This window comes from Theobroma umbraticum, unplaced genomic scaffold, assembly GCF_002168275.2.
Source record: "Theobroma umbraticum cultivar Fairchild unplaced genomic scaffold, ASM216827v3 scaffold_56.0, whole genome shotgun sequence".
Classification (NCBI taxonomy): Eukaryota; Viridiplantae; Streptophyta; class Magnoliopsida; order Malvales; family Malvaceae; genus Theobroma; species Theobroma umbraticum.
The window spans coordinates 10,986,249-11,008,297 of record NW_018397256.1 but is presented as its reverse complement, the minus strand read 5'-3'; the positions used below and the strand labels follow the sequence as shown (position 1 = coordinate 11,008,297).

The 22,049-nt window shown below is 33.9% G+C and overlaps 3 protein-coding genes across 6 annotated transcripts; 2 read left to right on the top strand and 1 right to left on the bottom strand.

Moving 5' to 3' along the window:
• The first annotated feature begins 675 nt into the window (after positions 1-675).
• On the top strand, positions 676-6,952 carry LOC110410712 (sterile alpha motif (SAM) domain-containing protein). The gene is made up of 10 exons (XM_021420572.1): positions 676-1,379; positions 1,497-1,694; positions 2,250-2,654; positions 2,949-3,012; positions 3,990-4,207; positions 4,304-4,417; positions 4,809-4,914; positions 5,149-5,360; positions 5,995-6,098; positions 6,489-6,952. The coding sequence occupies exons 1-10, from the start codon at positions 708-710 to the stop codon at positions 6,631-6,633; spliced, it is 2,238 nt and encodes a 745-aa protein (XP_021276247.1). The 5' UTR covers positions 676-707; the 3' UTR covers positions 6,634-6,952.
• Positions 6,953-10,340: 3,388 nt separating this feature from the next.
• On the bottom strand, positions 10,341-11,271 carry LOC110411157 (Integrase-type DNA-binding superfamily protein). The gene is given in 3 exon segments (XM_021421192.2): positions 10,341-10,761; positions 10,764-10,901; positions 10,903-11,271. Coding segments are annotated over 3 exon segments (702 nt in total). The 5' UTR covers positions 11,152-11,271; the 3' UTR covers positions 10,341-10,446.
• Positions 11,272-15,832: 4,561 nt separating this feature from the next.
• On the top strand, positions 15,833-19,055 carry LOC110411155 (Ubiquitin carboxyl-terminal hydrolase family protein). Of its 4 annotated transcripts, none has more exons than XR_002444735.2 (3): positions 15,833-17,340; positions 18,258-18,360; positions 18,864-19,055. XR_002444735.2 is itself a non-coding variant. In XM_089782728.1 (3 exons), the coding sequence occupies exons 1-2, from the start codon at positions 15,951-15,953 to the stop codon at positions 17,337-17,339; spliced, it is 1,275 nt and encodes a 424-aa protein (XP_089638854.1). In that variant the 5' UTR covers positions 15,833-15,950; the 3' UTR covers position 17,340; positions 18,258-18,495. The 4 variants fall into 4 exon arrangements, 2 of the variants coding, with proteins under 2 accessions (XP_089638854.1, XP_021276865.1); XR_002444734.1 differs by lacking the exon at positions 18,864-19,055 and adding an exon at positions 18,756-18,771; XM_089782728.1 differs by lacking the exon at positions 18,864-19,055 and having other exon boundaries at positions 15,833-16,707; positions 16,822-17,340; positions 18,258-18,495.
• The last annotated feature ends 2,994 nt before the right edge of the window (positions 19,056-22,049 follow it).

Genomic DNA, 22,049 nt, shown 5'->3' with positions numbered 1-22,049 from the left:
ATCAAATAGTATAAATTTATTAATAAATAAATTTAACAGTTAAGAATCTTAAAAATTAAATATTATTAATTTTTTTAAAATTAAGAAAACTTTTCAATTCTTTAAATAAGAAATACACGTAATAGTGAAATTTTGAATTATATTTTTTAAACATGAAATACATATATTAATTATTGAATCTAAAAGCTTGAATATTTCAAATATAATCGTGCAAACAATACTTAACACAAGTATGAAAAAAAAAGTGTTAATAATCATTTGGATCATCCTAACCTTGATTTATCTATCTGATTTTTGGTCTCCTTCACACATTCTTTAGGATTCCAATATTAGACCTTTTCTTTTCAATTTAGGTAGCTGACATGGTCAGCAAAAATCCAGTACAGAAAATACATTTTTAAACTTTTAGGATGGTTACAGTATGGAAATAATAAAATCATTATATTAAAGTATAATTAAAAATTTTAAATTTAAAATGTTATTGCTAATATTCAAATAAAAAATTCATAAATATCTAGATAAGTCTAAAGAGTATAGACAGCTTATTTACATAATGGGCCTGTATTAGGCCTCGGTCTAGCCTGCACCTATCCAGCCCATAAAACTTTCCCTCCAATTTGTCTTGTGAAAATAAATTGAAATGCTAACCCGCCCGAATCAAAAGACCCAGCCCTGTCCGCCTCATCTCCCTCCTCCCAGAACAAAGAATGCTCTCAAGATCCTGCGCATCCCAGTTTCTCTCCACCGACGACGACGACGATGATTTTCAAATCCCCCCAACTCAAACTCTTTCAGCTTCCATTAAACCCACCTCACACAAAAACCCCCTTAAACCCTCCAACACTCCCCGCCCTCCTTCCAAGAAACCTAAACGCCCTGATAACCCACCCGGCAAAGAAAACGCCGCCGTTATCACCGTTCCGATAGCTAGATCCGATGATCACCCCGATCTCGATGAAACCTGCAGCTTGGATTTAATACCGTCCAGCATCGATTGTAGTTTTAATTTGACTTCAGCTCAAGATAGGGAATCTGATTTTGTAAAATGTGACGAGAAGAAAAAGGAGTTATTGGAATTGAATAAGGGTTACTTGTGTAATTCAATAGAGTCGAGATTAATAAGGCCGAGATCAGAGTTAAGCGAGGAGTTCGGAGTAGATTTTGACGAAGATAATGAGCTTGATGCCTTACTTAAGCTCTGCAACGACGTAGAAGAAGAGAACGAAGAAGACAGTGGAGATGAAAAGGAAACCAATGGTCTAGACAATAGTCTAGTTCAATGTCCTCTTTGTGGAGTTGATATTTCGGGTTTGAATGAAGAGCACCGACTGGTTCACACCAATGATTGTCTCGACAAAGTGGAGAATCCTGCTCAAAATGTAAGCTTACCAATCATCTTTGTTTACTGTTATTGTTTATTTGCATTGTTTTCTTTGTGGTAAAGTAGGTTTTATTATATGTGATTAGTTACTGTAACAATGATTTTTTTTTTGCAGGTTGTTGTTCCTCCTAGTGTTGACAGGGAATTTCGGTGCTTTCCCGAGGTTGTTGATGATCCCCCTTTGTCTCCTCGACAAGTTGTTGATGTCTCCCCTGTTGTTAAATGGCTAAGTAATCTTGGTTTAGCAAGATATGCTGATGCTTTTGTCCGAGAAGAGGTTGATTGGGACACTCTGAAGTGGTTGACTGAAGAGGTATGCTGCTTAGACTGTCACGTGGATACTTGTATTAGGTATATGCTCCCATTTGTCACGGGAATGCCCAATGTTCACTATTCTCCCTTATATTTGGTGTTTCCAATATTGATATCTATATCTGTTTAAGATTTCTGATATACATCTGACACAAGCACATAATAGACAAACAAAGAATAGGCAGAGGGTTCTATATGGAATTGGTTCACAATACGAAACAGTTTAGGAATGGGTGTTTAACCAGAATTGTAGTGGACAAGAAATTGTCATCATGGCAATTTAGCATAGAGACTGATGACTAAAAATTACTTTATGATGAGCTTGAGAGTTGCTAAATAATATGAAACTTACGATCAGAAATTGCATAATGTTTGGTAATCATGAAAGCTAGTATATTTTTCTGAATAAGACAAGGTCATCTTTGTGGGTCTCTAATTGTGGTGCTGTTGCTCCAAATATATTTCCTTTTTCTTGCATTTCATATCAGTTTTACACACCAAAACGTGTTTCACTTGACGAAATCCCTTTCTCCTCCTTGTCTTTCTTCTTTTGCAGGATTTGTTCAGTATTGGTGTTACTGCACTAGGCCCCAGGAAGAAGATTGTGCATGCTCTTAGTGAACTCAGAAATAGCTGCTCCTATGCAGCTGAGAGACACATGGGTCATCCCACTCATGAAAATAGATCAGCCAAAAGCAGCAGGGCAAAGACGCAAACTGAGATTTCTAATTTTACAGATGATGAAACTACTAAGCCAGCTGCAAACAAGTTAATTACAGATTTTTTTCCTGGCTTGGTTTCTGACAGGAAGAAAGTTTACACCCCTCCGAGAGGGCAGCATATATCAAGAAAAAGTCATTCAGATCCTGGTCGTAGATGTGTGCAGACAAATCATGTTAAAAATGGAAAACTAAAAGATATTCCTGCATGGTGTTGCATTCCAGGAACACCATTTCGAGTGGTAATGGTCCCCATCGGTTAATTATCATAATTTTCAGCTCATGGTTATTGATAACAAATAATTCTATTGCCGGCATGAACTTTGATTTCTCTATATTACAAGAAAGCATTTTGTGGACACCCTATAACTTACAGGGTTTCTTTTGTACTGGTACAACCTAGGAGTTTAGTAAAGATACATTTCCCTTTTATGGAGCTATTTGATACCTAACTGTTAACTTAGTACTTTCCTCCATCTGATTTGATTCTTTGGTTTTTTGGTTGTGCTTAAGTTTAATCTAATCTACATTTTCAGGATGCTTTCAAATATCTTCGAGGAGATTGTTCCCATTGGTTTCTCACACACTTCCATATGGACCGTAAGTACCATTACATTTTTATCATTCAAGTATATTCTCGATTTTATAGATGGGAACTATTCAAACAATATGATAAGGGTAACTACTTTTGCAACTTATCGCTTATTTATTTTGCCAATCACTATTGAAATATGATGTATAGCAGACTTTTTTTTTTTTGAAAAGATGTATAGCAGACTTAAATGGGCTTTCATTGTTTTCCCTTTCCTTTTATGCAGTGCAACGTGCATAATTCTTCTACTGATTTCATTTTGGCTTTTCAAAATTTTATGGCCTTGCACTCATAAATTGTCATTAAAATGCAAACTAAAATTGAATTTCTAATAGTTGCATACTTGCACTAATAAGAACTTTATACTTATAATCGGTGTTGATTTTGATATGGCTTCTATTACATTATAATTTCTCAAACAGCTATTCTGGTAGGCAATAATGGCACCCTGGACAATAGGTTTTCATGAAGAAGCTTGTTTCTTTATGGAGTCCTTCTTGGGTGGGTGGATCTGCATTAGTACATTTTTTGCCAGTAAATCAGTTTCAGTGATGTGAAGTGACCTGAAGAGAATATTTATCTTCATGCTTTACCTTTCAGTCTTTCACTGTCTTGTATTGACTCTAATGTGCAAACATACCCTTGTTCTTTTTTATTGGTAATTTTAACAGTGCAGCAACTCCATTAGCCTGAACCAGGTTATGTTGCAACTATTTTATACTTTGTTCCCATTCATAATTATCTGCCAAAACTTTGGGTCAGGAGTGGATCATTTGTGACAATGGTGTCCTAAGAAACAAATACTGATATCACATTCAGTGACACTATTACATGCTTTGCCTTTTTGCTTCACTGATGCCAAGGAGGTCTACTGCAACCATTTGCTGCCCTCTTGCAGAGGCAGTCTCCAATTGCATGCTTGGCCTGAGAGTTTAGAAGTTGATTTTATTGGATCATAATCCATTGCTTTGGTTTTCCTTCACAGATTATCAAGGATTAACAAGGTCTTTTCGTCATGGTAAGATTTACTGCTCCTCAATCACTGCACAGCTTGTAAATATAAAGCTTGGAATATCATGGGAAAAGTTGCAAGTTTTACCCCTCAACCAAAAGATCAATATTGCTGGTATTGACATAACATGCTTGGATGCAAATCACTGCCCAGGATCCATCATGATACTCTTTGTACCACCAAATGGTAAGGTGTGGTCTGCACTGTTCTTGAGATATGTTTCATCATTCTGCATGTGACCTGTCTTCCTTCCTCTGAAACGGACTTTGCTTTGTTTATGTATCTAGGCTGTTCTACACACAGGAGATTTTCGCTTTTGTGAGGAAATGGCAAGCATGTCTCTTTGGCATGCTTGTCCTATGCATACTCTCATCCTTGATACAACTTACTGTAATCCTCAGGTCAGCCTTAGACAATAAATGTTCAGTATTTGTAAACTGGACGCATTATCTTTGATGATTGTTCCATGATTTTCTCATTCGAGATTTGTGCTTGTGCCTTAGATCAAATAATATACTTACTAACTGTTAGCAAGCAGCTATAAAATTGCATTGATTGCAGTTAAAATTCAACGCTTTATGACAACTTAACCCAAGTTGTCTTTTTTGTGTCTAGGATTGACATTTTCTTAAGTCCAATCTTCACAAGGTTTGATAAACAAAATAGGTTTCTACAACTTTCCACAGAATAGATTTCTCATCATGTCATTTAAAATTGATAACTTTTGTATAATGTTTAATTGTTTTATCATATAACTAATTAAATTTATTGTCATGTCATGATGTCATGTAGTATGACTTCCCAAAGCAGGAGGCTGTAATACAGTTTGTCATTGAGGCAATCCAAGCAGAGGCTTTCAACCCTAAGACACTTTTTCTGATTGGCAGCTACACAATTGGTAGGGTTTTCACTGCTTGTTCTTTCACTTGCACAACACATGCTTCCCCTCTGGTTGAGATATATTTGGAAGATAAAAGAAAGCGGCAATGATTCTTGTTATGTTCATCAATCATTATAGTTAAAATTTGTAACGTTCTTAAGCCTATTAAAATGTTTTCCAAAGAGGTTTCTTGTCTAAACTTTGGTTTTAAAGTGTAAACTAAAATGGCATTATACTGCTTTTACAATGCAGGAAAGGAAAGGCTTTTCTTGGAGGTTGCTCGTGTCCTTCGTAGAAAGGTTTACGTCACTGCTGCAAAGTTCCGTCTTTTGGAATGCTTGGGTTTCTCCGAGGAAGATATGCGGTGGTTCACACTTAATGAACAGGAAAGCCAGATCCATGTTGTCCCTATGTGGACACTTGCAAGCTTCAAACGATTGAAACACATATCTAACCAATATGCGGTGAGGAGCACACAAGTATTTCATCTTATTTTTTTTCTCTTAAGAGATAAATTGCCCCAAATCAAAAGGGACATCATTTATTCCTTGTGCGTGAAACATTTCACTGAAACTAGTGTAAATATTTAGTTTCTTAAAAACTGGACGTGATGAGGTTATGTACTGTGGATAATTATTTCAAGTCATGTGGTACGTATAACTCAAAAGTAGGAAAGGTGAAGAAGATGGATCAGATCCTTCGACACATGAAAAGGATTAGCAAAATGAAGTATTTCCAACATGAATACCTGATGGCTTGATACACTTTGCACCTATTTATTTTCTCATTGTAAGTGTTACATTTATTAGGAAAAAGAATAATGATATTCTTATTATTTCAGAAATAATTTCTAGAGGGAATTTGGGATTTGTTCATTGCTGGGAGAATTCATCTGTTATACTCTATTTAATCTTAGTATAGTGGTTCTGAGAAACTATAGAATAGTGCTGCAATAAGTTCATAACATGAGATAAGCAAGAAGTCATTTTGCTTAAATCTTCGAAAATATGTTGCAATGTTTATGTAGTAGTATGATTATGGTAGTAGTGTTACGCATATGCATTTATTTATAGTATTATGGACGTGTCTTTTTGTCAGGGTCGATTCAGTCTAATAGTTGCTTTCTCTCCTACGGGTTGGACACTTGGTAAGGGGAAGAAAAAGGCTCCAGGGAGAAGGTGGCAGCAGGGTACAATCATCAGGTATTGTCCCATCCTCATCTGTTCTTGAAAAGAAGTCTATTAGAACTTAAGCCTTGACCTAGCTTGCTCTCTCAAGTTGAAAATAGTATTCGGTTAATATATTATTTTTTAATATTGAATACCTAAAATTTTACCATTTCATTTTTGGAATAAAAGAACCTACACAATTGTAGCATGTGCTTTATGACTTTTGAGCAATTATGAAGCTTTTAGGTAGTTTATTTAGGTTTCCCGAGGGGTTTGATTTCAGTATTAAAGTTAACCTAATTCTTAATGAGTTATGCAAGGGGCCAATTATCAGAAACGTAACTTAGCAATTAGCATGCAGAAGTGTACCTATACAGGGCTAAAATTTTGACTCGAGAAAGATATTATGATTCTATTTGCCAGGTACGAAGTGCCATATAGTGAGCATTGCAGCTTTACAGAGCTCAGAGAATTTGTGAAAATTTTATCTCCCGAAAACATAATACCAAGTGTGAATAATGATGGACCAGATTCTGCCAAAGCCATGATTTCCCTCCTGTTGCCTTGATTTGTACTCCACTTGGTCTGTCAAGTAGCACTTGTCTTGTTTTCCTGTTGTGCAGTAGCTCAGTCACAAAAGAGAGAGGGATGAACATCCGATTTCACCTATGTTATTCTGTACTAATGGATTTTGTAGGCAGTGCAATTTGATGTAATGTTAGCATGTTGTTGTGCTTCTATAATCATGCCAACAATAATATATATATATATATATATATATATATTAAGTTCCTAAAGTCTCCCTGCCCTTTAAGGTAGCACATGTCAAGCTTTTCCTGCTTTTATATGTAGGTTCAGAGTTCAGAATAGCACAAGGATTCCTTATTTGCCAGTTCATTCATTCATCTTTTACTATCAAAAGAAAAAAAATTCTTTCTTTCTAATTGCCACTGTTACGGTCATATTAATATTGTTATCTAGAGAGGCTCATACGCCCAATAAAGGGGAGGGAACAGAGTGAGAAGCAGTTCACTCTCAAATGAAACGAGTTGTGTCCGTTTCTTCTGTAGATATGAGGTGCTAGATAATTTCACTCGTATTCTCTCCTGTTGCTGCAAAATTGGGTGGAACTTGACTAGGCCAACCTCTTCCCCATGTCCGCGCTGCCCCTGCTGCTCCAGAAAAATTCGGTGTGGCCAGGTTGCTATATAAAGCGTTTGCATTGCATCCCGCTCTTGCTGCTCCTGGAGCAGCATAATGGGAAGGAGCTTGGTTATTTTTAGCCTGCATGCCACTATAATTTGTTGATCCCGTTGCACCATAATTCGGTGGAGCTTGATTCTGTGAAGCTCCTCCGGCGACCCGGTAACCTTATCCTGCAGTGGAATTGGGTGGAGCCTGATTATATGAAGCACTTCCATTTGTGTTGTAGCGTGGAGCTTGACTATTTGTTACGCTTGTCTTGCTTTGACCCCAATCTCTTGCGCCATAATGTGACGGCGCTTGTTCACCTGAGGCCGCCCTTTTTGGAAAATTTGGAGCAGCGTTATGATTTTGTTCATCTTTTTCTTGCCATGGCCGTTTTTGTAAACGAGTTGGACCTCATCTTTGACCATAAGTTTGACTTGAAGACGGTACTGAGAGGACCTTCCAGGCCTCGGAAACAAGCTCGAATGATCCTCAGCCACTACAGAGCTTCTTGTCAGGGTTGAACTCGAGAGCCAGTTTTCAGTAGGCGTTTCTGACTTCTTCTGCATCAGCCTAACAATCTTCGATGCCAAGAACAGCGTACCAATCGTAGACGCTATTGGTCTTTATCTGTGAGGCAAGGTGCACATGGTACTATAAATCAAGAATTGATCCACGTAATCTCTGGCCATTTCGCTTGCTTTATGGTTTCTTCAAGAATTTGGGACCTGAAATTCTCCTCCGTTTGCATCTAAAAACCTCTGCAAGGTTGGTGGAGACATGGTTTAGCCAAAAACACTCTAGCCAAGTTTGATAATTACCAAAGAAAGAAACGAATGAATTTGCTTTAGAGATTAGTTATGCTATGGGTTAATAACTCAATATGACTACTAATAGAGAATTATAAAGTACAGGGGATTCATATTGATATACTTTATATTATATACACGTCATCTTAAACTAAACAATAAAATTAGTCTCTCTTATTTCATAAATTTCATCTCACCAAATTCAAAAGTCAAACACTATGTTACACTAAATTAAATAATTAATTAATCTTTTTCAATAGTTGATTAAATATATTATTTATTAGTGTTAGCTAGTTTGATATTATTTTTAATTTATCAAATAAGCTGAAATTTATTTTAAACTTTTTTTAGTGATAATAACAAATATATAACATGATATAGAATTAAGGATTTTTTTCGATAGGATTAATATGAAAAAGTACTCATGAGAATTTCATCCAACCAAACCTCACAAGAGAAGAAGTAGAGAGTAAAAGTACATGCAAATGTAAGAAATGACCTAATAAATGGCGATGATCCTAGGACAACGTAAGGACTGATTGCATGCTTTGACTTCAAAATATTTGGCTATTAATCCCATTGTTCTGCCTCCGCGGTTTCGCCGCCAGCTTTTTCAACGACAGATATGTCTGTCGTTTCGCTATCGTTAAATTAAAGGGCGCGTGAGGTCAGGTGCCCCCATCTCCCACCATTCCTCCACTCTACACTTCTGTTACTATCGATCGCGTCTTTTCTTGAATTTTGTTTCTCAATTGTGGCACGTTCTAGGGTGATTCTTGGATCCTTTTTTAATTTTTTTTATTGGTTAATAAATTTGGGTTTCGAGCACGTGTTGAAATTCGAGGTTTTAGTTTGTCTGCTTTGGCCCTTTCGTCTCAGTGTCAGTGGGGCACTCAAAAAGCCGATGGGGTTTCTTTTTTCAGCAATCGAATAAAACCAAGTACATTTTCGTTTCCCTTAGGCTTCTTTCCTTCTTTATTTGTTTGTTAAGTAGTGGCCTACATACGAGTGGAAAAGATAATTAATTTGGTATTTGCAGTGGCAAGGAACGAAAGAGATGGCAAAAATAATTAAGAACACAAGAAATTTTTATTTTGTTTGATCTATTGTCTCATGTTTATTAAGGGGAAATGGTATTAAAAAAATTCTCTCAAATCCCATTTCTCTGCTTAATGGAATGACAATTAGGCTCATGCCCTTTTATCTCTAGGTTTGAGAGAAATATATATATCTTAATTAGACATAGTTACTCCTTAAATAAAAATCTTGACTTTGCAAGTAAAAGGTAATTAACCTTCCTTTTCCCATCAAATTTCAATCTTTGATCCAGGTGAAGCTATCAATACATCAAGTTCTTTTTATAAAGTTATTAATGATTATAAGATTTTTATCATTAATATATTAATTAGAAATAATTGAAGACCATTTAAATTAGAAACATAGGATGAAATACTAGATGAACACATATAAGATGCACCAAAGGATAAAAAAAAGGGTGACATGATTCTAGAACGTGTCATATTGACCTATGTATTGTCACTGTCCGGGGAGGAGAATGCCATAATGTTCCTAGTTGCATTTTCAAACCAGAATTACGTCAGACTATGAAAAATCATAAACCTGCATTTTATAATATATAGTTCTCCATGTAATGATCTAGGTAGTCAACTTTCGTTTCAAGTAGGAGTTGAGTTTTAGGTAGCGAGAAACCGATAGAAGAGGGTTGGCTAGCCGGCAGCTGTCTTGGACGAGCAAAGCACATATTTTCCCTTCATTGCCACGTGAGGAAAAGGAAAAGAAAAGGAAGGGGAGTTGCAACTCCAAATGTCATGTCATCATGTCCTAGCCTGAACATTCATTTGCCATAAATTGGGTCAATAGTTTATCGGATCCACCTTCGGCAATAATTTCCTGGAAGAGGGCCTTTTGTATATTTTGGTTCGTTTAGTTTCGAGATTAAGAGGCTGAAGTCAAATCTTGAACCTGCCTTTTCCTGGAATCTGAGTAACGGGAAGGCAAAAAAGGGCGACCCCTTGAGGTAAATTATGAAATTATTTGGATTTCAATTGTTGAGATTGGATCCCACCAAGAAAAATTAATGGTTCCCTACACTTCATATACACTCTTGCTCGGTATTTAGGAGTACACTATATACAGGAAGACGGCACAATCAAAACCTGGACCATCCCCCCTGATGAATTCAATATATATTCAACTCTCCTCGTAGCTGGGAAAAAACATCAGCGAGCCTGGCAGTTAAAATTCGACAAACCCCTGATTATCCCACACTACTTCTATATATCCGAGAAAAGAATGACTAAAAAAATAAGAAAAAAGAAAGAAAAGAAAAAGAAGACTATTACTTTTAAGTATTGCCAATTGGGTTAGAAGTTCCAAAGAAACGATGACTGTGAAAAACCTTCGCCACCGTTCTGATCATCCACGTTATCATCAACAGGAGGAGACGGTAGTGGTGGAGGATAGAGTGGATCACCAGGCAAGAGCCCTGAACAAAAGCCATAATCGGACATCCCTTGATCGGTGTCCAACATGCTCAAAAATGACGAATAATCCATCATTTCAGTACTCTCCACTTGTATCGCTGGCGTCCCCCAGCCCGATACTGACCACGACGAAGACGACGTGTTCTGTTCAGTCCCCACATTGTTGTTTCGTGAATGAGATCCGTCTGAAATATAATACTATTGTTAATATTATTAATATGGTTATGATTCCCTGCAGTCCCATCAGCTTCCACCTCGTTAGCAAACCTAGCCGCTACCGCTTGAATTTCTGGCGGGCTAAGTGACCTTCCTCCGACAATTTCTGGTGGATTTTCGTGGGAAATTGAACTTAGCATCGCGGCCACGTAAACAATAAAGAGCCGCATCGAACGCCCTGGCTGCTTTCTCCGCCGAGTCGTAAGACCCTAACCAAATACGCTCACGGCTGTTGGGAAGCCGAATTTCGGACACCCATTTGCCCCATTTCCTCTTTCTTACACCCTTGTACTTGGAACTACTACTTGTAACGTCCGAGACATGTTCCGTAGGTGATGTTGAAGATGCTGTGCAGTTCGGTTTCACCATTTCCCCACTTCGAAAAAAAAAAAAGGCCCCTGAGACTGTGACTAAAATTATTTTTCAATCTTCAGGCTGAGCTTCGGATAATGGAAATGGCGGCTCTTTGCGAGTATATATATAGGAGGGAACGAAGACTGCAGAGGAGTTTTGACAAGTGTTTTTGTGTGAAGGATCTAAGCGTGTTGAAGAGGAGTAAAAGCAGTTAGTGGGGGGGGGGGCCGAACCGGGTGGAAACGCGGTAGGGACAGTAGGCGAAAAGCACGTGCAATATTTCGGGTTTTTTATAAAAAAATTTAATTAATTTAATTGTTGTCGTTTCTTATATAAATATTGAATAATTAAGTGTAACATAGAGTAAAAGGGCAGAACTGATCGGTCGGTCCGCAGGAGGCTTCCCCTTTACGTGAGGGGAGTTTGGCTTCCTGTTTACAGTCTATGTTAAGGCGCGTAGCAAAACACATTCTGCTTTGCTGTGACTACAAATTGAATCCAAAGACAGCCCAATGGGTGTGGAGTATACATGGACTTCTACGAAACCTTGTTGGAATTAATAATAGTCTAATGTTTTTCCTTGTTGGTCAGCTAGTATGCTCATTCTGTGAAAATTCCCTCAAAGTCTAATCTCTTTTTCTTCAGTCAAACCAAAGGTTTTGCACACACACGTCTGCATGCATCTACATGCGTGTGTATGGTCTTTGATTTGTCATGTTATTCAGTAATACATAGGGCCAACCAATTATTCATAGCCAGTTAGGTTCTATTATGCTTTGATACAATGAAACGGTGAAACTATATGCAAATTAATTAACATAAATTTTGACTAGAAAAGATACTTAAGTAATTTAACATTATCTTTCCATTTTTGGTATATTATCTAAAAATCTTTAAAGAAATTATGATCGGCTCAAATGGGAAAAGATCATAGAAAACAATATTTAGGCAACAATAAGTAGCGAACAGAGATTCGTTAAAAGAACAAAGCGCGTGAGAAGCTGGCTTTAAGGTTCTCTGCCAATGACCAGCGGCCCCTAAAAGCCATTTTAGGAGACACGTATGGGCCCATAAGATGCAGACAAAAGCCCCGTTAACGTCATCTGAGACGCTAGACTTGTCAACCCGTTTACCCACAGTACTGCCCTTAATTTGGTTCTGGCAAAATCAGCGGCAAAACCTGAGAAGTCAAACGATGCTTGTACCCTTTAATTTATTACAACCAAGTTGTTTGTTTATTTTTGTTCTTGTTGGTTTATATACCCTTTCGGCTCATGGTTTGGTCCCCAACTTAGGGTTCATCTAGATATTAACAAATCTAATAGTCCACCAGGTTAAAAAGTTTAGCAGACAAACAGGATTAGGATTACTGGCCTAATAAAAAAAATTATTTTAGATGATTATTAATACAGGCCTGTCGAGTACTTTTGTACATGCAAATTACAGTATCAAGAGCAAAGCTTGTGGAGCAATCTTGACCAGAAAAAGAAAAGAAAGATATGTGAGCATCTTCTGATTTCTAGAACTCTAGTTGATGAATAGCTATTGGGTGACAGGAGTTTGAGTCTATTGACAAATGTGAATGGGAATGCTGTGATTTTTCCATTGGTTTCATCGGAAGGAAATCTATGCATCTGACCTAGAAGAGCAACAGCCATTTCTCCGAATCCGAAGGTAGATGAGGGAGACTAGTGAGTGAAAGAATGTTGTTTACGCGTTTGTCAAGTGAGACTGGTAAGCTCGGGGGAATGGTTTCTAACAGCACCTGTTTCCTCGGGTAAAACATGTCAAAAAGCCAGTCATCATTGGTTTAGGGTCAAGCCAACCACCTCACAGCTCAGATTTCAGCTGAGTTGCATGCCTTATTCCTGAAACGTAACTGCTAAGAGTCAAAACGACTACCGTCCAAATCTTCATAAATAAGAGATATCAGAATTTATATAAGTTAAAAAGATTTGTTTAGTTTTTATATTTTTTAATTTTATTTAACTTTTTTATTTAAAATAAAAATAATTTAATTTTTAATTTTAAAAATTATATCAATTTAGTTTTTTTTTTAACGACATTCAATTTTGTTGATAAAAAATTACGTCAATAAAGACTTATCACATTTTGATGATGTGATGTTAAGATGATAATGTGATATGTCATGTGGAATCAAGTGGTGACGTGATAATGTCACTTGACACCATACGATAACATGACAGTAACATGCTAATATGTTAGGACTATGTAACAGATAATAAAAAAAAAATTTAAAAAAATTTATCAGGTCATAGAAATTAAATAAAATAAAAATATATAATATAATGATTAAATTAAACAAAATGATTATGTTAAAAAATTAAATTTAAAAAATATTTAAAAAAATATAAATTTTTAAATAGATTATTGATATGTTTATTAATAAGTCAAATATTTAAATATAAAATATTTATAATATTAAATAATATATATAAATATTTTCTCACTTAATTATCTGATTATAAAATATGTATATTAATTTATCTTTTTTACAAAAATTAAGTTTAAATTCTCCTTCTATAAAAAAAATTTGAATAAATATTATACATAAAGTCAAATTTAGATGAATAGCTTATATTATGTTAAAATAAAATAATATAAAATGACTGAATATATTGGTTTAATTACAATTTTCACAATTTACAACTACACATTATTTTGAAACTATTTAACTCTTACTCAATTTATCTTTTATTTAAATTAGCAAAATATGTTGATTTAATTACAACTTTCACAATTTATAAATATAAAATCTTATGAAATTATTCAACTCTTACCCAATTTACCTTTTATTTAAATTTACTCAAAATTTCTTATAAAATAATTTTATTTAAATTCAAATACCACAATCAAATTCTGTTAAACTTAAATTTAAATTATCAATTTGGATCTACAAAAAGTTTATTAATAAAATAAAATGATACAAATATTTATAGTTATATTTAACTTTATCAACCATAAATATAATATTTAATTTAAAAAATTTCAACTTAAAAAAATATAACTTGAAATATTAAACAAAATAAAAACATAAAAATAAATAAATAATTGAAAAGGTAAAGCTCAGATTCTATAGTTGTAATAAGAGGTTTGCCATGTCCAAATTAAACAAGTTAAAATAAAAAATTATTTTTATAATCATCGCTAACTCCATATCTTTGTTATTTAATTTTAAAATAAAACTAAATCAACGTAATTTACTAATTTGATTTTAGCTCAAGGTAAAAACTAAGTTAAATAAATTTTAAATTTTTATACTATTATAAATAGAAGAAAAAGAATTTATTTAGTTATTTTATATTATTTTATTTTAATATAATATAAGTTATTTATCTAAATTTAACTTTAAGTATGAAATTTTTCAAAAATTTTTTTATAGAAGGAGAATTTAAACTTATTTTTGTAAAAATAAATTAATTTACATATTCTAGAATCAAATAATTAAGTAAGAAAATATTAATATATTATTTTTTAACACCATAAATCTTTTATACTTAAATATTTGACTTATTAATAAGCATATCAATAATCTATATAAATATTTGTATTTTTTAAATAAATTTTTTAATTTAGTTCCTTAACATCTCAATTTTATTCAATTTAGTCATTGTACTATATATTTTTGTTCAATTTAATTCTTTTGACGTAGAGAAAATTTTTTTAAAAAAATTTTTTTTTATCTGTCACGTGACACTGACATCATGTCATCGTATAGTATCACGTGGCATTGCCACGTTATCACTCAGTGCAAACCATGTTATTAAAATGTGACATGTTTTCGTTGATGTCATTCTTTAACGACAAAACTGAATGCTGTTAGGAAAAAGATTAAATTACTTCGATTTTGAGTATAAAAGCTAAATTAAATAAAATTAAAGAATGCAATGATTGAATAGATCTTTTGACCAATTTATATATATTATTTACTCGTATTTTTATTATTTTTAATTTTTTAAAGTTTAAGGTTTAAGATTTAAAAATAATGAAATTAGCATTTGATAGTGCATGAGATTGAAGCTCTAATAATATCACTTAAAAAAAATACACAGTTGATAGAAACATATCTAAAAATTATGTTGAAAAACAATCACTCAAAAGAAATATCGTATATATAGTAAACTAAAAATTATGGTTGCCAAAACAATCACTCAACTAAAAATTATAGTTGCCAAAATGACAATACCCAGCCCGTCGTTCTTAACTTTCAGATTCAAATCATTTAACATACCTGACCCGTCTTACTAAACTCACCGACCTTACTCGTCTTTGGTTACTGGTCTAATATATAGTAATTTTAGTAACCTTAGCATTAATTATATTCTTGCATTAGATTTTTAGCAAACCAAGTTCCCTAACTCAATGTAAAGCTTTATCTTCCTCCCACCTATTTAATCGTGGCAATATATTTTGGTTCTTAGTTACTTAGGCTACACTAAATATTGTTTCTATTAATTTTGGTTGAGTATAAAAGAAAAATGGGTTTAATAATTTTATTACGGAAAATTATTTCTAACATTATTTGAGGGTAATTTTTTCCTAAGCATATATATTAAGAAATAATAAAGGACTACGGAAAACCTGATTTTATGGGCCGAAGTTCAATGGGCCTCTTCTAACAATTTTTTATTTTCCGAGGCAATTTATTTTGCAAAAGTAAAATTCAGACCTTTTTTCTATTCGTCACCAAATTCCCCTGCGGATTCTGGTTTTCCCGTCCTGCCTTTCTACGAACACTTGGGAATTTAATCAGCAATTACAGTAAGCTTGGAAAAAGCAGTAAAGCTGAAGCAATGGCTATCCAATATGCTATAAGGCAACTTTTGTTAAATAAATCTGGCAAAACCCAACGGCTACGCTCAAATCACGACCAAATGTTTGGCCTTTTGCCTGTGAGAAGGAGCTTGTACCAAGAATCATCATTTGGGTGGTTTCAAAACAGACCAATGACATCCAGTAGACGAGTCCAAGACCGAAGCAAGAACAAAAGAATTCACCATCTCGAAATCGTGAAGGAGAAATGGAAAATATCTTCCAAGGTTTTGTTTTTGATGGAAGTTCTAAAGAAAGAACCCGAGATGATAATCCCCGTTAGGTCGTTGGACCAATACAGGAAGCAAATTAATTTGCCAAAACCCCACAAAATTAGTGATTTCATTAGGAAATGTCCCAAGTTGTTCGAATTATACAAGGATCAAAGGGGAACCTTGTGGTGTGGAATGACTAAAGAAGCTGAGGATTTATTGGAAGAAGAGGAAAGGCTGATTGAGGAACAATCAACCAAAGCTGTTGAGTTTGTTACTAAGATTTTAATGATGTCGGTTGATAAAAGGATTCAGTTGGATAAGATTGCTCATTTTAGGAGAGATTTTGGTTTGCCAATTGAGTTTAGAACCAAGTGGGTGAATCAGTATCCTCAACATTTTAGGGTGGTAAAATCTAAGGATGGAGTTGAGTTTTTGGAGCTTGTAAATTGGAATCCTGCTTGGGCTATTACAGAGTTGGAGAAGAAAGCATTGGGTTTAAATGATGGGATTGGTCGTGAACCAGGTTTACTTTCTTTGCCTTTTCCTTTGAAGTTCCCTCCTAATTACAAGAAGGTGTATAGACACGGAGGGAAGATTGCGCATTTTCAGAAAAGGTCTTATTTGTCTCCGTATGCAGATGCTAGGGAGCTGAAGGCAGGGTCATTGGAATTTGATAAGAGGGCAGTTGCTGTTATGCACGAGTTACTCAGCTTTACTATTGAGAAGAGATTGGTGACTGATCATCTCACTCATTTCCGACGGGAGCTTGTGATGCCACAGAAGTTGATGAGACTTCTTTTGAAGCATTTTGGCATCTTTTATGTTTCTGAGAGGGGGAAGAGATTTAGTGTCTTCTTGACTGAAGCTTATGAAGGTTCAGAGCCGATTGAGAAATGTCCATTGGTGCTTTGGAAGGAAAAGGTCCTGAGCCTTGTTGGTTATAGAGGAAAGAAGAAAGAGATTCCTACTTTCAGCGACTTATCAGACATGGATGAGAAGGATTTAATTGAGGTTGATACTGAGAATGACAACATATGTGCAGAATTTGAGGAAGAGGAGACCATGGGTGGTTTAGAGGCTGTTTCACTAACAAGCAATAATGAGTTGGAGATTGCTCATGTTTGCAGTGCATACAAAGACACTGATAAAACTTGAGGTTATTTTCTGTTGTACGTTTAGTTCGTGTCAGTACTCAAGTAAAGTTTGAAAGGTCAATAGATGTGAATTTACTTAAAGAGTCTAAGCGTAGCATTTTGTGGTAACTGCTTTTATGCGTTGTACTCTCTGCTTTTTTAGCTATTATTTTGCTTGTTAATATAAACTGCGTGTATAAAAAACGTCAACATACATTTGATGTAACGTGAAGATATTCACAGTTCAAGTAGGCCCTTTAAACAATCATCAGAGCTCATGATTTTTGAACTTTTTCTATCTGAAAAATGATTGGATACTTGCTACGAGTTGCTGTCTGTTTGCTTTTCACATTGAGATACATGGACTAGAGTTGGGGCCTTGATTATATCTGTAAATGGAAGCAATCAATATCATATACTATTTGCTTGCTTCTGATATTTAATATTCAGAACCGTTGCCCGTTTTGAAATTTGGAGAAACAGTTTCTCCATTATTTTGGGCTTTCAATGTAGCATTTGAAAATTATAACCCATGCTTATTAAGATGTGTTACTGCTTTTGGCATTGACTTTCATATTTGGATTGTGAAAATAAGAATGATTTTTTTTCCTTTGCTTTAAGCTGTAGCTCAAGTTCAATCGTTACCTTTATCTGTTTTTGCATGAAAATATGTTCTCTGATTGAAGCTCACTTTACATGAATGTAGCTTCTTCATTGTAAGTCACCAAATTGGCATCATCAGGCATCTGTTATTCTTTTAGAATGAACAGTATAACAGCCAAAACTTTATGCATGAAGGATATCTCCTGGAAAAACTGCTGATTGCTGCATACGTTTCTTATCATTGTTTGTTTTAACTATTTTTCTCCAAATCATTACTTGAGTTATTTCGTTCTGTTGAAGCTATTTGTTGTTTCACATTTTTCCTTCTCCTATTCAGATTGTATGTTCAGCAACCAGATGGCTTTTTTTGTTGAATTATCAGCAACCAGATGGTTTTAATTAGCTTCTTCATTTCCATGATGGCAATTACACTTGACTAGGTACGGAAACTGGATGAATACTCAATACGGAAACTCTCCTTCAACTGGGGCTCCTGCCCTGGGTTTTCTAGTGAGCTATTTATTCTTCTTTAGCTTCTCTTTTACTTGCCAGTTTATATTAATTGTAAATATCTGTGAGAGGTCAATCTTACTAATGCCTTATGGCAACCACTCATGATTGTGAATTAATAATTTTATTATATAGAGTTATTTTCACATATTTTGAGTGATAAAATGATCAAATTTTTAAATTTAGATAAAATTTTAAGTAGTTTTCTTCATTTTTCTTTAATTGGTTAACATTGAGCTAGTTCACTTTTAAGTTATTTTAGTTCATTTGTAGGGTAAAAATGCCTATTTTTAGTTATATCTGATTTAGTTCCTATGCTTTTAAGGTCTTCAAAAGAGAAGATGTCAAGTGGCAAGTAATTGTACAAGTTGGTTTTTGTAGGGTAAAAATGCCTATTTTTAGTTATGTCTGATTTAGTTCCTATGCTTTTAAGGTCTTCAAAAGAGAAGATGTCAAGTGGCAAGTAATTGTACAAGTTGGTTAGGTGTAAATTTTACCAAACATGTTGCAATATTTCAGACATAACTTGAAGTACAGAAGTCCAATCAGTATGGTTTTTGGACCATTAGAAAGCTAAGAAGAAAGGTTACAACTTTGGTGTTCAGGGCTTCTCCCAATTTGAAAAAGATCGTGGTAAAAAATACAAAGAAAGTCAATTGACTGCAACAGACTGCATAGCCCAAATCAGAGAGCTTCTCGCTGTGGCGAAAAAAATGAAGAAATCAGCCCCTAAATTAGAGAATTTCTTGCTGTAGTAAGAACACATCATTTAATGAATATTCCTGTACGAGTTTTTATGCTATGACTAAAAGTAAGGACAAAAATTCATGTTTTTTAGCTTAGAAAAAGAGAGGAGTCAAACACTAATATGGGAAAAAGGAGGCTGGAACCAAAAGGGGAAAGAAAAGGAAATCAAGAGATTGACAGATCAAATAGCTTCTCTAAATAATTTCTCATTTTAGATTTGATTTTCTCTCTCTAACTCTTTTTGTAGAAATACTTCGTTTTGTCGATATTTGTATTTGTATTTTGAATATGTTGAGTTAGAATTCTTAATTTATGGTTATGATAGATTTTAATATATAGTTTGGATATTGTATTGGTTTATTATTTATCTTCTATGAAAACATTAATCTTTACTCAAATATGAATTTATTGCCTATTTATTTGCTTAATCACTATTTAAATGTGTTTAGGTATTTAGATGATACTTAAGAGAGTTAGTCTAAATACGTAATGTGTGCTCACTACATTAAAAATAAATCTAAGTGTTTTGAGGTGCAATTGGGGTAGACATATGACTAATTATCACATATAGTCAATTTTTAGAACTTTAACTTAAAAGAACTTAATTTAGTTGTTTCCTATATACATATAACGATTCAATTAAGTTAAGCAATTCTGTAATATTTCGACGGAGAATCACACATGTTTTAGAATTTTAAACTAGTATCAATTTTCATTAAGATTAAGAAATTAATTAGCAAACACAATTTCAAGTAAAATATTAAAAAAAATCATAATCTTCGACTATTAAGCAGCTACTTCCACCTCAATTTGTTATTTGTACTTCTTAGATTATAATTAATTAATTAGATTACTTTTTAATTATTTCTCAAAATTTAGTATTTAGATAAAATTAATTTATTTTAATTTTGATAATTAGTAACAATTAATAAACTAACTCCTCAAGGGATCAGCAAACTTAATTTATCACTGTATTAATTACTTGTTGTGATTGTGTACCTTTACTCATAATTTTTACTGATATTTTACATTTAATTTGAAGTACATTTCATATCACGTAACATGAATTAACCATTATGCGCGACAAAAGCGTTGTGATCCAATTTCCCTTATTTTAGACGGATCAAGAAAGCTCATTCAGCTGTGGAAAGACGTAAACGGTGAAGTGCAAATAAGGGAACACCTAGACATGAAGTGGTTGTCCGATGGTGAATGACCATGTTTCATTTCTATGGATCATGGTTTGGCTGGTCACTTACACATAATTTCTTGTGCCAACTGGAACCTTTTTTATACAGTTTAAACACACCTAAACCACATCATGTGTCTAGCTTTTAGAGTTTCCTTTTAAATAAAATTAAAGTTAAGAGGTTCCCACTCATTGTGTCTATTGTGATGAATTAACTCTATAATCTAGCATATGGAAATTAAATTTGAAAGCTACTGTTATCTAATTGATGACTTTTCCTGAGCGACAACCTATCAAGCAGGAAAGAAACAGAAATTTTATAATGACTGTGACATTTTTAGATGTGTTGAAAAGACTATGCAACAGTGCTTTGTTTTTTATACTCTATATGTAGGCTAAACTAACCCAGGTCATGTTTGAGCAAGGCCCTCAGTCTCACCCAACTTCTTTAAACCTGCGTGGAGTCTCCCTAACTACACTTTTAATGGTTTTACTTTGTCAACTGGCAGGGCCAAGCCAGGAGTGAGGGAGACATTCTATATACAACTAATTGATGATGATGGATACCCAAGTTTTAAATTCTATATAAATATTATACATGATTACTTATTACTAATAGTTATGATAAACTTATTTAACATAATATAATTTTCTTGAACAAAATTGACCTTTATAATTAACAAAAATTTTGTGTGGAAGGTAAGCTCTAGAGAGAATTAATAGACATAAATGGGGAGAAATCTACGTGTGGATAATATGCTTCATTTTCAACATTATTCCTTGTTGACCTTGGAGAGTTAGTTCTCAACCATAAAGGGTCGATTTTAACTGGTAAGTGTTGCTAACGTAGAGACTATATCTTTTAAGACTTTTATCAAGCACATCTATTAGCTAGTTGATGCTTTAGAATCCTTTGTTGGCATTAAGATTTTAGGGTGATTAGGATCAAAATATCTTTCTATTATACATTTAATTAAAAGATTACAAAATAAAACGACATAAACATGTTTATATAGTCAAATGAAAATTTTCTGCTCGAGAATCGTACCTCGTTTTCTTCTTCCTCCACCAACAGTTGTCATGTGTCTGTATGTTTTCTTTATGGTAGAAACACTCTTTTTAATTTGTGTTGTTATGTTTTCTTTTAATTTTCAAAGAATTTAATGACATAAAAGTAGAGAAGGTTTTTTTTTTCTTTTTTAATAAAGTTAACTAGGTAAGACAGATGACAAAGGTCGGTGGATGAGAGAGGAAACTTGAACAATGCCGGGGCAAAAACTGTGTGTTTGAAAAAGAATGAAAATCCTCTTCTCTAGAATCTTATCTCGTTTCTTATTTCAGTGTCAACATTTACAATGTATCTTAATTAATAAAAATTAAAAAAATCTTTTGATTTGATAACATAGTTTTATAAAAATAATTTTATATTGTTTTATGATATTTGTTTCATCTCTAAACAATTTTTATTATTATTTATTATTTGATTTTTCAGAGGTTATTTGTAACTTTTACCTTAAAAAGGAAAAAGAGTTTTATTAATATATATATATATATATATCTCTTTGTATTGTTTTTTTTTTTTTAAAAAAAGTAGTTGGAAGCACTCTCTCTAACGCGTATTGTTATGCTTTCTTTTAATTTTAACGGAATTTAATGGTGTCAAGATGCAGTGGTACCCATTGA